The sequence below is a fragment of the Olea europaea genome, chromosome 9 (genome assembly GCF_002742605.1).
Source record: "Olea europaea var. sylvestris chromosome 9, O_europaea_v1, whole genome shotgun sequence".
Lineage (NCBI taxonomy): Eukaryota > Viridiplantae > Streptophyta > Magnoliopsida > Lamiales > Oleaceae > Olea > Olea europaea.
Genome location: NC_036245.1, coordinates 5,529,995 through 5,540,994, shown reverse-complemented (window position 1 = coordinate 5,540,994; position 11,000 = coordinate 5,529,995). Strand labels below are relative to the sequence as shown.

At 35.8% G+C, this 11,000-nt stretch overlaps 2 protein-coding genes across 2 annotated transcripts; one reads left to right on the top strand and one right to left on the bottom strand.

The window, feature by feature from the left end:
* Positions 1-504: 504 nt before the first annotated feature.
* On the bottom strand, positions 505-7,602 carry LOC111399495 (DEAD-box ATP-dependent RNA helicase 37-like). Its single transcript, XM_023026847.1, has 7 exons — positions 7,510-7,602; positions 6,278-7,123; positions 6,085-6,168; positions 3,744-3,986; positions 3,004-3,171; positions 2,509-2,622; positions 505-1,329 (listed from the first exon to the last, which is right to left on the bottom strand). The coding sequence occupies exons 2-7, from the start codon at positions 7,013-7,015 to the stop codon at positions 841-843; spliced, it is 1,836 nt and encodes a 611-aa protein (XP_022882615.1). The 5' UTR covers positions 7,016-7,123; positions 7,510-7,602; the 3' UTR covers positions 505-840.
* Positions 7,603-9,841: 2,239 nt separating this feature from the next.
* LOC111399857 lies at positions 9,842-10,995 on the top strand. The gene is made up of 3 exons (XM_023027351.1): positions 9,842-10,285; positions 10,390-10,642; positions 10,721-10,995. Exons 1-3 carry the CDS (start codon positions 9,959-9,961, stop codon positions 10,993-10,995), a joined length of 855 nt encoding a protein of 284 aa, XP_022883119.1. The 5' UTR covers positions 9,842-9,958.
* The last annotated feature ends 5 nt before the right edge of the window (positions 10,996-11,000 follow it).

Below are 11,000 nucleotides of genomic sequence, written 5' to 3'. Positions count from 1 at the left end.
ATAAAATAAAATAAAAACTTATTATGAAATTTTAAAAAAAAGTTCATTTTTTAAAAATTTATTTTATATATATAATACAAAGTTACCATTTTACCCCTTTTAAAATTAGTGAAAATGGTTAAAAGAAATATGATGGCTATCGTAAAATGTTATGATGCCATGGTGAAATATCATATAAAATTGAATGACGATGATGAAATGAAATAAAATTAAATCGCCATAGTGACACTAACTATAAAGTTGAATGGCCATTAGTAAATTTAGCCTAACATAAATATATACACATAATGGACATATTCCTTTTAGTGGTATGGAAAACATGTATCTGCCATTATTACCAACTAAAAATAGATTTCGTCTCTAATTATTGTTAAATTAGATTGCACCTTGTCACTTGTCATTCATTGAAATTTCATAAAGCAAACGTAGTAGAAAAATGGCATTAATTCAATTTCATCATAAAATTTCACGCAATGGGATCGTGCACATTGAGAAACACGAGGATACGGGCACGATTAAAATCGTCTTCCTATTTGTTCATCAACAATAATTCATATAATGAAATGTTAGCATTTTGGTGGGGGTACAGCTGAAGGGAAGGCCAAATGGACCCAACAGATCACAAACTCCTACGTCCACAGTTTAGGAAGTCGATCAGAAAAAATACGACGGAGGTTTCTTTGACTATGCAGCTCGGCGTTACCCGGGCAAGCATTTTCAAGTAACTCGAAAAAGTAATCTACCACATTTTTGAATTGTCAAAAACATCATAATTCTCAGATTCGGGTGAAAAACATATATACTGAGTAACAAAATAAGTTTAAGCAATCCTGTGAAACACTAATCCCAAGCACTGGTCATTCCAGAACCATATCCCCCACCACCATAATTGCCATAATTTCCACCACCTCCACCACCACCACCACCATAATAATCTGAGCCGCCTCCGCTCCGATTATATGAGTTATCTCTTCTAAAATCACGACCACCAAAACGCCCACCGCCACGCCTATTTTTACCTCCATATGGAGCTCGACTTGCATAGCGAATCAGCCAATCAGGTACCTCCTGATTGGCTTCCTGCATCAGATCAGCTAGTGGCTTTGCTAGTGATAAATTACTCTCATTGAAGAAAGCCGTGGCCAGTCCTGTTTTACCAGCACGACCTGTACGTCCAATTCTGTGTACATAATCATCGATGTCATTGGGGAGGTCAAAGTTGATCACATGAGCAACGTGAGGAATATCTAGACCACGAGCTGCTACATCTGTCGCAACCAAAATCGGTGTGTTTCCACTCTTAAATGATCTCAATGCTAGTTCTCTTTCCTGCAACAACAGGGTCGATCAAAGTTGGATCAACTTAATAATCAATGTAGGAGTGATGAAACAACTACACAACTAAAAATAAAAGGATCAATATAGTCGAGAGGATACCCTCAAGTTGCCAACTTATATTACATCGAGTCATTGACTAGATAGGACACGTATAATAGACGAGGATCCACATGGCAACACATGCAAAAATTATGCGGACGCATCAATGCTCAAAAGTTGTATTGCTCCATGGTAATACCACTTCCTAAAAATTTTAATGAATTTCATTCAATCTGTAACCATGAGTGCACATTATAACAGTCTCTCACTTGACGTGATTAGGTAGTGATTTTTAGTGATTATGGTCAGCAACATCATAAGCTATCATGAAAGTGGGTAACGAATTATTGGAAAGCACTGATTTACTAAAATCAAATTACATAGAATGCTGCTCTTTAAGTCCCAGGACATGTCAAAGACCAAGCAAATTTGCATCTAATGGGCAATTTGTTAGAAGGTCTAGCAAGGATCAAGTTATTTGCTTCGGAATTGTAACTACCATGGAACACAGCATAGGCACATCATGAATCACCTTATTTCATTTCAAGGCGTCAATGCTACACAAGAAACTAAAGGTGATTCTGCAAGTCAAATTTTAAAGCATCTTCCCCTTATTGGATTGGCGATTAAAATCTTCAATCCTTTTAAGCAGAAACTCGCTAGATTTATGCAAAAATAAATCCACAAAATAACACAATTATGTAAGTGTACTAATGTGTGTTTACTGCAGATGGTTCTTTAAGATATTCGTCAGCTCAAACACATGTAGTCACTCTTCAGTTAATTATCTGAATTTAAAACATAAAAACCATACTTCAATAGACACTTCAAATTTTCAGAATTTCAAAACCAGAATAAGCTCCTGGGTAAGGATTAAAATCAAAATTTTAGTAGATTTTGATAATAGTCATTGAAATGTGTGGTTGAAAAGTTGTGGGTCCCATAAGACGTATGGTTAAAATTAGTTGTTGAATAATTTGAATTTGAATTTGTATTAAACATGACGTAGAAGTCCAGATAATGCATGTATATAAACCACCAAATCAAAATGGCCACGAAAATGTCCCAGTAGAACCAAACAGAAAACATCCAGCTAGTAACTACTAGAAAATCAATTTCATCATTGCTTACTTGTTGTGTTCGATCACCATGGATTGTTGTAGCAGGAAAACCATTACCATACAACCAATGTTCCAATGAATCAGCTCCTTTCTTTGTTTCCACAAACACTAAAGTAAGAGATTGCTGCACACATTTATCACAATCAGAAACAAATTTTCATCTTGACATAAATAGCAAATTAAATAAATCAGAAAAGATATTGAAGATTTAGAAAGCTTAAGACAAATATATAAACAGCAAATTAAATGGGTGAAGAATAGGAATTACTGAATTCCTATTTAGGCTCTACACTGGAGAAATTTACGGTACACTCAACATCACGCGTGCTGCAGAGAGCAGGAAAGGAGGTCTAGATAGAAGGGGGGAAGTGAAGGTGTTATGATTGAATAGTAAACAAAAGCCATCACAAATCTCAATTATGGTCAAGTCATACAACTATATAAATAGCATAATCAAACAAAAGTAAATTGGTATGCATGCATCCATCGGAATATCATTAACTACCTTTCCATGAATTCCGTCGGCCTTCTGCGCATGAAGAAGATCCATCAAATAGCTTCTCTTGTCATTCTCGTAAACAAATTCAACTCTTTGGACAATTAAGTCTGTACTTGAACCAACCCGTCCAACGGTCAAAAATATATAATTGGAAAGAAAATCAGATGCCAATCTCTGCATAGCAACAATCAGAAGTTCAGAAGATTACTATTAGCTAACAACGTAACAATCTTCAGCAAGAGTATAACATTCCTTCCCATAACCTCAATTGCTTAATATTGTAAACACCGAGCAAGTAAATAATTCATGGCACCAACATAATGACGCTCAAGAATCAAATATATCTTTGTTTTAGTTTTAAGATGCTCGAGGAGCATTTCCTTTAAGACGACTCTTTTCCGTTGTTCTGTCCAAAACTAACATTAGGTTCATTACTCATACAAGTCAAAGTTAGAAATGATGAAACCTTGTAAATAACTTGATGTCACAAAACAAGGAAAATTTTGTCACAGTTAAATGCAACCGTCAGCATCTAATCACTGCCCAAGACAGCCAACAATAAACTGCATTGTTAATATGTGAGTTTCTTCATTAAAAACTTCTAAGGACAGTTTCAACCTCATAAATCTCATGTTACTTCAGGACAAAATGGGAAAAGAAAAATCAAATGACAAAGGGAAAGACCTCTATAAATAGTACAGCAAATCCAAAGTATAGCAATAAATAAAATCATCTACAACAAAAACCTGTATCTCTTTTGGAAAGGTGGCACTAAACAGCATTGTCTGTCTTTCACCACGAGGAGGCATATCCATTTGTTCCACTATCTTTCTGATTTGAGGCTCAAAACCCATATCCAGCATTCGATCTGCTTCATCAAGAGCCAAATATCTAATCATCTGTAATGAAACTTTGGCTCTCTCAAGCAAATCAACCAATCGACCAGGAGTTGCCACCAGAATATCAACTCCTCTCTCCAGTTCACGCAGCTGCAAAAAAGTTAATTAGCTGCAGGACCACTTTGTAAATAGTATCTCTACATTGTAGCAAAAACCCCATAAAATCAATAGAACATTTTAAAAGGGCATATAAAAGGTGACTAACTATTTATAGGATACAAATCTCAAATGTCACAAACAATAATTCTTCTTATTAAACGCTATCTGCAAAATAGATCTTTGTCGTCAATTTTTTTACATGTTTCTAGCTTCAAATCCATTAAAACAAAATTGAAGCAGATTGATGCTGTCAAACAGAAAAATAAATCGAGTCATACAAGAAAAGAAGGTAAAGGGAAGAGATTTCACCAATGTTCTTAGGCTTCTTAGCCCACCAATAAAACATCGAAGAAAAGAAAGAATGGGTGGAGGTAGAAACTCACATAAAAGAGAATAGCTTTTGACAATTAAAAACCAACATTTATGACGCTATATGACTATATCACTTCTGATACAAATATATTATACTATGCCATGGAATCTCTAATAAGAAATAGTTGATATCTCGAAAAATGTTTATAAAATCAAAATTGTGAATTGTGAATTCTCAATAAGCATGACATTTGAAAGAACTGTAATTGCTATCATGTTCCTAAAGAAGAGGCACATGGTAAATTAATGGTCAAACGCATCACATTCCTCCCAACTAAGAGACAAGATTAATATTGATACGAAACTTGGATGCATCATGAACTCCCAAGGCCAACACAATATCCTAATTAACCCGAAAAAAATAAAAAAATAAGGACGCAGAAGTCAAGGTAAAGAGACCAGAAAACTAACAAAATATTCTTTGATCTAATGCAGATGGCATATACGTTGTAAAATTGTCATTCAAGATCAATTGGGTTTTAAACCAAAATCTAGTGTATAGATATGATAGCATATGCAGCAACTTATTTCAGGATTACCGGGGAATATAAGATGTCAGAGTAAAGAAAATATTTACCTGTAATGCTGATGTAAATTGTAGTTTTTTAATTCAATTATATAGTTTTAGGCTCGTGAGTCCAGGAAGAGGATACGTAAATTAATAGCTTTGGAGAGACGTTTTTGGAATCTCATGGAACCAATGTGCCTATTTGAGCAAAAATTAAACATATGGAGATTGGCAAGAATGGATAGATCTCTTGACAGCACAAACTTCAGAAATCATAACTTGGAGATGGAAAATCACATAAATGAGAAAATCCTGACTGAAGCTGACCTACAAAAGTTCTCTCTTCTTATACTTGCCTTATGGAGTATATAAGGGCAGAAATAGATAAAATTTAACTTTACAATATCCAAAGAACCTATTTTAGAAATGAGATGGTCATGTTCTAACAGAGGAGAGTGACAGTTAAAATAACATAGTAAAATAAATATTTGTAGAAAATCATCGTAATCATAATAAATTTGTATAACAATATACATTAAGAGTTTATAATATTTGTGATTCTACAATATTTTGGTGTTTTATATTAGAGTAACCTTATAAAGGTCGAACTGAAGTTGTACAAAGGATCACTGCAATTTAATTAGAAAATTCGTTAATACAGAGCTTGACTTTTATCTTTATATACATAATATAGTTAAGCAATGCAAGTAAAAAGTTTCTCGTTTTTTAAGTCTCTATTTGAGCCCTACTTTTGGGAGATAGATTCTTTACTAGTACATTTTTTTGAAGAATGTGTAGTTAAAAAATAGGAAAAAATTTCAGATTTATGTGAAATTATTTTTATTGAGAGAATGTATGGTTGAAAATGAGTTTAGAGGAATTTGAATTTTCCAAAAATGCAGCTCATGGGCTTAATCCTATGTTATCCCATTCCAAAATTTTACAACTCCGCACTTTTTAAGAATTTTATCAGCAGGAAATTATGTCCAAAACTAGGTCGTAAAAAGCATATCAAGTAGTTGCAAGTTGTTGACAAACGCATTGAGTAGTCAAATTAACCTCCAAGTGTACCTATCCACATTTAACTCTGAAATATGATTTGACCACAAAATAGAAATTGAAAAACATGAAAGGAAATAATGCTGGAAGGAGAACATGACGTGTTCAAACAACATTGTGTGATGTGTCTTGGTGCTTCAGGAAGAAAACCTGCTGATTTATTGGCGCCCCTCCATAAGCCACCACTACTCTGACACCAGTTTGATAAGAAAACTTTCTAGCTTCATCATGTATCTGCATGTTAAATGCAATGCATCGATTGTGAATTCCAACTCGAAATTTTAAAAGTCAAAATGCAAAAGTATTAGGCAAAACACTAATGTCCATTAAATAACAGACCTACCTGCATTGAGAGTTCTCTTGTAGGTGAAAGAATAAGAGCAAGTGGAAAAACAGTCCGCACTCCTCGTGGTCTTTGTGGAAAATGGCCTCGCATAATTCCACTAATAACTGGGAAGCAAAAGGCAGCTGTCTTACCAGATCCCGTCTGAGCACAAGCCATCAAGTCTCTTCCTGCTAGAGAAATGGGTATTGCATATCGCTGAACAGGAGTTGGCTTGACATACTTACACCTCCGAATATTCAAATTCAGTGCTTCACCCAAATCTATCTCAGCAAATGCATTCACGGGCAGAGGCACATTATCCCCACTGGTCTCCACAGGGATATCCTCGTAGGCATCAAAGTTTATACCTGAATTCTCCTGCTCCTCAAATGCACGTTCCGCATCAGTATCCACATCATCATCACCAAAAGGATTCACCTCCCGTTCCCTGACACCCCAGCCACTTCTTCCACCCCAGCCGCCACTGCTACGGCCTCCACCATGTCCCTGACGTCCATGGTCAGACCTTGGATCACCCCATCGAGACCCACTTGTGGGTATGCCATACTTGGACCTATCACTACCAGATGGTGGGCCACTAAGTGATGAAGCAGGAGGCTCCGAGGCTGGAGGCCTGTTCCGAAGATGAGGTGGAACGTAGGTTGGCTTGGTGGAAGCAGATGCACCTTTGTTCCCAGCACTGGTGCCAGAGTTATCAGAAGATCCAGTCTCAACAGCGTCTGCCCATGAAGTCATTTTCCAAAACGAAATCTTTAAAATCTCTTTACCCGGCCTAAATTTCAGCAATACCAAATTTTCAATCCAATTTGAAGAGCGTTTCAAACATATCCAAAATTCAAACCCCTGATTGGAAAACACGCAAGGAGAAAAATATAATCAGCAGAAATCATAAAAACCAAAACAAAACACTTTAAACCACCAAAACAGCTATTTTCGCGTCCATCTATTACCTAAAAAATAAGAACGAAAAAAATAAATAAATGAAACGCCAGCTCCAGTTATTTGCAAGAAAAAATAAACTATAGATTTAATACTAGATGAACCGAATCAGAAGTTCAAAATATCAGGTTCTCCGGATGCATAGGATTGTTTACAGTAAAAGATGAGATCGGTTGTGGCACTTCAATATTAACAATTCCTTGTCACAATTGCCCTTATACAATGCGTGTAAATAAATTCATACAAACGTCCAAGCGTGTGAGTGTGTAACTATGGAAAGAGAGATGAACCTGAGAAGAGATTGTCTGATAACGAATTTTGAAAACCCTAGCTTTTGAGAGAGATGAGAGACACTTTCGAGAGAGAGGAGGACTAGTTGTGCATAAAAAATACGGACAAGAAAGCTTAAAAATCGGCTGTCCATTTTTTACCCCCATTTTTGCATATATGGTCCCTGTTGTTTTCCCTTGTTGCTGGTTGAGTACCTAATATTCCATTTTGGCAGTGACATCCCCATTCAACCTTTCATGGGCGGAAACGGTCATTCCCATCCAAGTCCTTCCCATTCTCCCGTTACTGGGTCACCTACAATTCACTTCCTTATTGGTAAAGGTACTTTTTCCCATATACTAGTTGGTTCCATCCTAAATGCTTAATACTAAGGGGCTGTTCTCTTTCCCGTTTTCAAGTCGTTTTCTATTTTCAATTTTTCAAAACGATGAAAATGCGTTCTTTTTCCTATTTTCGAAAACCAGTTTTTGAAAAAAAAAAAATGAATTACACTAAAAACACAAAACGACTAAAAAGATGTTTTGGACGTTTTGAAGCCAAAACCATGAAAAAGTAGAAAACACGGGAAATGCCTACATTAAAACCCACTCGTGACCTTCTCTCTCAGATATTCTCTCTCTCTCCCCGTCTCCTGTAAGATCCGTTCCAGTATCTTCTAGGGTTTGCTCTGCCTTCGCCCAAACAAGTCCGACGAATAGCTACACTCACCGATTTAGCTCCTCAGAACACCTGAGAAATTGCGTGAAGAGGTGAAAATTTCTGTCAAAATTTCTCATATTTTGTGCAAATTTCTGTCAATTCAAGCATCTGCGGCTTCCATGGGGTAGGGAACTAATGCCTTCTTCTTGTGGGTTTTTCATTTTAGCTATGATATCATATTGCTCGCTGAATGAATCTTTTTATTGCTAGAATTTTGCACCTTTCTTTTGCTGTTTTACTTATAAATGGTTTAGTTCCATTGCTTTTTCTAGGCGTGCGTGTGTTGTGCCGCGGGGTGGGGAGATATTAATCAAATTAGCGATTGAGTTAGCCATGGAAATGATTTCGTAATCTTTCGCAATTGAGGATTCTTGATAATATGAGGCACGATTATGTTGCCTATGACTGGATACAGGATGAATGCAACAGATATTTAAATTTATGTTGAAAGTTTCCAAGTGTTTGATAGAAGTCCCCAATGGCTTCATCTTTTTTATTTTTATTTTTTACTTTCACTCTTCCATCGTTTTAGTTCATTTGCTTCCTAGAATACTATTCTGACTGATGAATCACTAGACAAAAAATAATAACCCACCAATGTTTCTAAGAGCTGCTATCCTATGCTTAGTTCGTCAACCCTGATTGTCTCTTTAATCTCAAAACTCTGCAACTTCTGTCCATCATCTACCCATCCTTTGATCCATCTCGGGATGTTTTTGGTAGAAGAGGAAATGGTTGGAAGCTTGTAATTGAACTGCTCCTTTTTATTCCATTTTGGCTTTTTGATAGAATCTGAAATGAAGTCCACCATTTCAAATTAAATGGAATGACGTCCCGACAATCTTGCTCTACTTTTCTACTGTAGAATTCTTGAATCTGGCTTTAGATCTTTATATTTTGGCAGCATATTATAGGACAGCATTATGCTAGTGCAAAATAAAATCTGTCTGAAGTTCAGTGCTTGGGCTACTTTTAGCTTATTTTCTTTCCAATAATTGTTTCATGCTAATTTAGTGGGATGCTTCAACCTTAGCTGATTCTCTGTTGCTTGAGCATTTTCAGTGGCAAGTCTGAAATTGTAAGTCTTGCTGGACCTCGCTTAAGGCAAGTTCCCTTTTATGGACTGATCTTATGAAAGGAAGGTTCTAATAACATGATTAATTGGTGCCCTTTTCTTTGGGCAAGGCCGTGGGTTTTCTTTTCGTTTCTTTCCTCTTTTTTTTTTCAACTTTTAATTAGTAAATTTGTTCTATTACATTAGTTTCATGAATATATTTGTCCTCCTGTTATTTTTCATTAGATGTTATAGGTGTTAAGGTTCCAATTTATATCCTTGAGTTATTGGAATTTGTTGTCTAGCAATCCTTTACAATGGATTAAATTGAAACTTCTTTTACCTAATATAAATAAGTGGATGTGGGTATAGATTGCAGGGGATGTGATTTTTCTTGTTGGATTGGTACTTGCTCTCTTGCTTCTTCAGTTCCAAGAGTCTCTTTACTTGAAACATTTACAATAATTTTTTTTTTCATCCTTCACTAGCGGTCATCAGTATATCTTCATAATTTTATGTGATTATAACTAAATACATTAATCTATTTTATATGTGATTATAATTATCATCTACTGGATATAGTAGGGAGACCATTGTTTTATATTTTACTTACTATTGCAATTTTCTAAAATTGTAATAAATGTAATACTCTACTTATTTCCTAATAATTTGATGTATATAAATATAGCTCCTACATGGGTGGTCACAGAGTTAGGAATAAGGAACCAATGTCATGGTCGGACGAGAATGAACACACTTTCATCGAAATTCTTTATGAGAAAGTGAAATCAAATGTATTGCAATGTTCAACATTCACGAAAGACGAATGGGGCAGGATCAATGAAAACATGATAGCTTCAACAAAAATGGATTACGGGATAGATAGATTAAAGGGAAAGTGGAACCGCTTACGTAAGATTCATCGCATGTTCTCTGAACTTTTGGGACATACAGGGGTTACATGGGATCTAAATACCAACAAAGTTAATGCTGCTGAGGAAGTTTGGCAACACTTTTATACGGTACATGTATTTATTAAAGGATATTTTCGTCATTATTTTTTTCTTATCAAATTTATTTTTTTATGTTCAACAATTTGACAATGTGACTTCTTTTCCAATGGCAGATTAATAGGTCGGATTACAAGATGTTCAAGAGGGAAGGATGTAAGCACTACCACACTCTTGGGGAGATATTTAGTGGGACTACAGTTACTGGAGGATTATGCAAAGCCTCCACTCAGCTTCCAAACACATCAGAGGAAGAAAGGCAACTAGAAAATGATTTTTTGAATAGGGGAGTGCATGTACATGCAGAGAATGATGATGAAGTCGATGTGGTTTCTGATACTCGTCGACGTAACGAAATTGGAACATCAGGTGAACGATGACGTAAGGAACCTAAGATCAGTAAAAGTGATAAACTTGAGGCATGCATGGCACAATGGTCATCTACAGTTAGTATGAGGAATGAAGAAACTGAACTTAGAACACTTTATCTGAAAGAAAAGCTTGCAAAGATTCAAGGAAAATCAAGTAATCAGTCAGATGTTGAAGTTAACAGTCCGGATCCTTATTCAAATGTCATTTGCATGGACATCTTAAACGATATTGAAGGGTTGTCTAATGAGGTTTATATGAAAGCAATACAGGCTTTTAATGATCCTAATTTCAGGGTGTCATTTGTGAAGATGCCAGAAGCAAGGAGAGGACCTATCTTGGAACTACTTTGATGTGA

What these genes read in the sequence shown, in the direction of transcription:
- LOC111399495 (XM_023026847.1), bottom strand. Translation starts at nt 7,015, where the DNA reads ATGACTTCATGGGCAGACGCTGTTGAGACTGGATCTTCTGATAACTCT. An exon ending in CAAGAGAACTCTCAATGCAG is followed by an intron (nt 6,169 to 6,277) that starts GTAGGTCTGTTA and finishes TTTAACATGCAG; the next exon opens with ATACATGATGAAGCTAGAAA. An exon ending in GGGCGCCAATAAATCAGCAG is followed by an intron (nt 3,987 to 6,084) that starts GTTTTCTTCCTG and finishes ACTTTTTTGCAG; the next exon opens with CTGCGTGAACTGGAGAGAGG.
- LOC111399857 (XM_023027351.1), top strand. Translation starts at nt 9,959, where the DNA reads ATGGGTGGTCACAGAGTTAGGAATAAGGAACCAATGTCATGGTCGGAC. An exon ending in TTTGGCAACACTTTTATACG is followed by an intron (nt 10,286 to 10,389) that starts GTACATGTATTT and finishes TTCCAATGGCAG; the next exon opens with ATTAATAGGTCGGATTACAA. An exon ending in TAACGAAATTGGAACATCAG is followed by an intron (nt 10,643 to 10,720) that starts GTGAACGATGAC and finishes GGTCATCTACAG; the next exon opens with TTAGTATGAGGAATGAAGAA.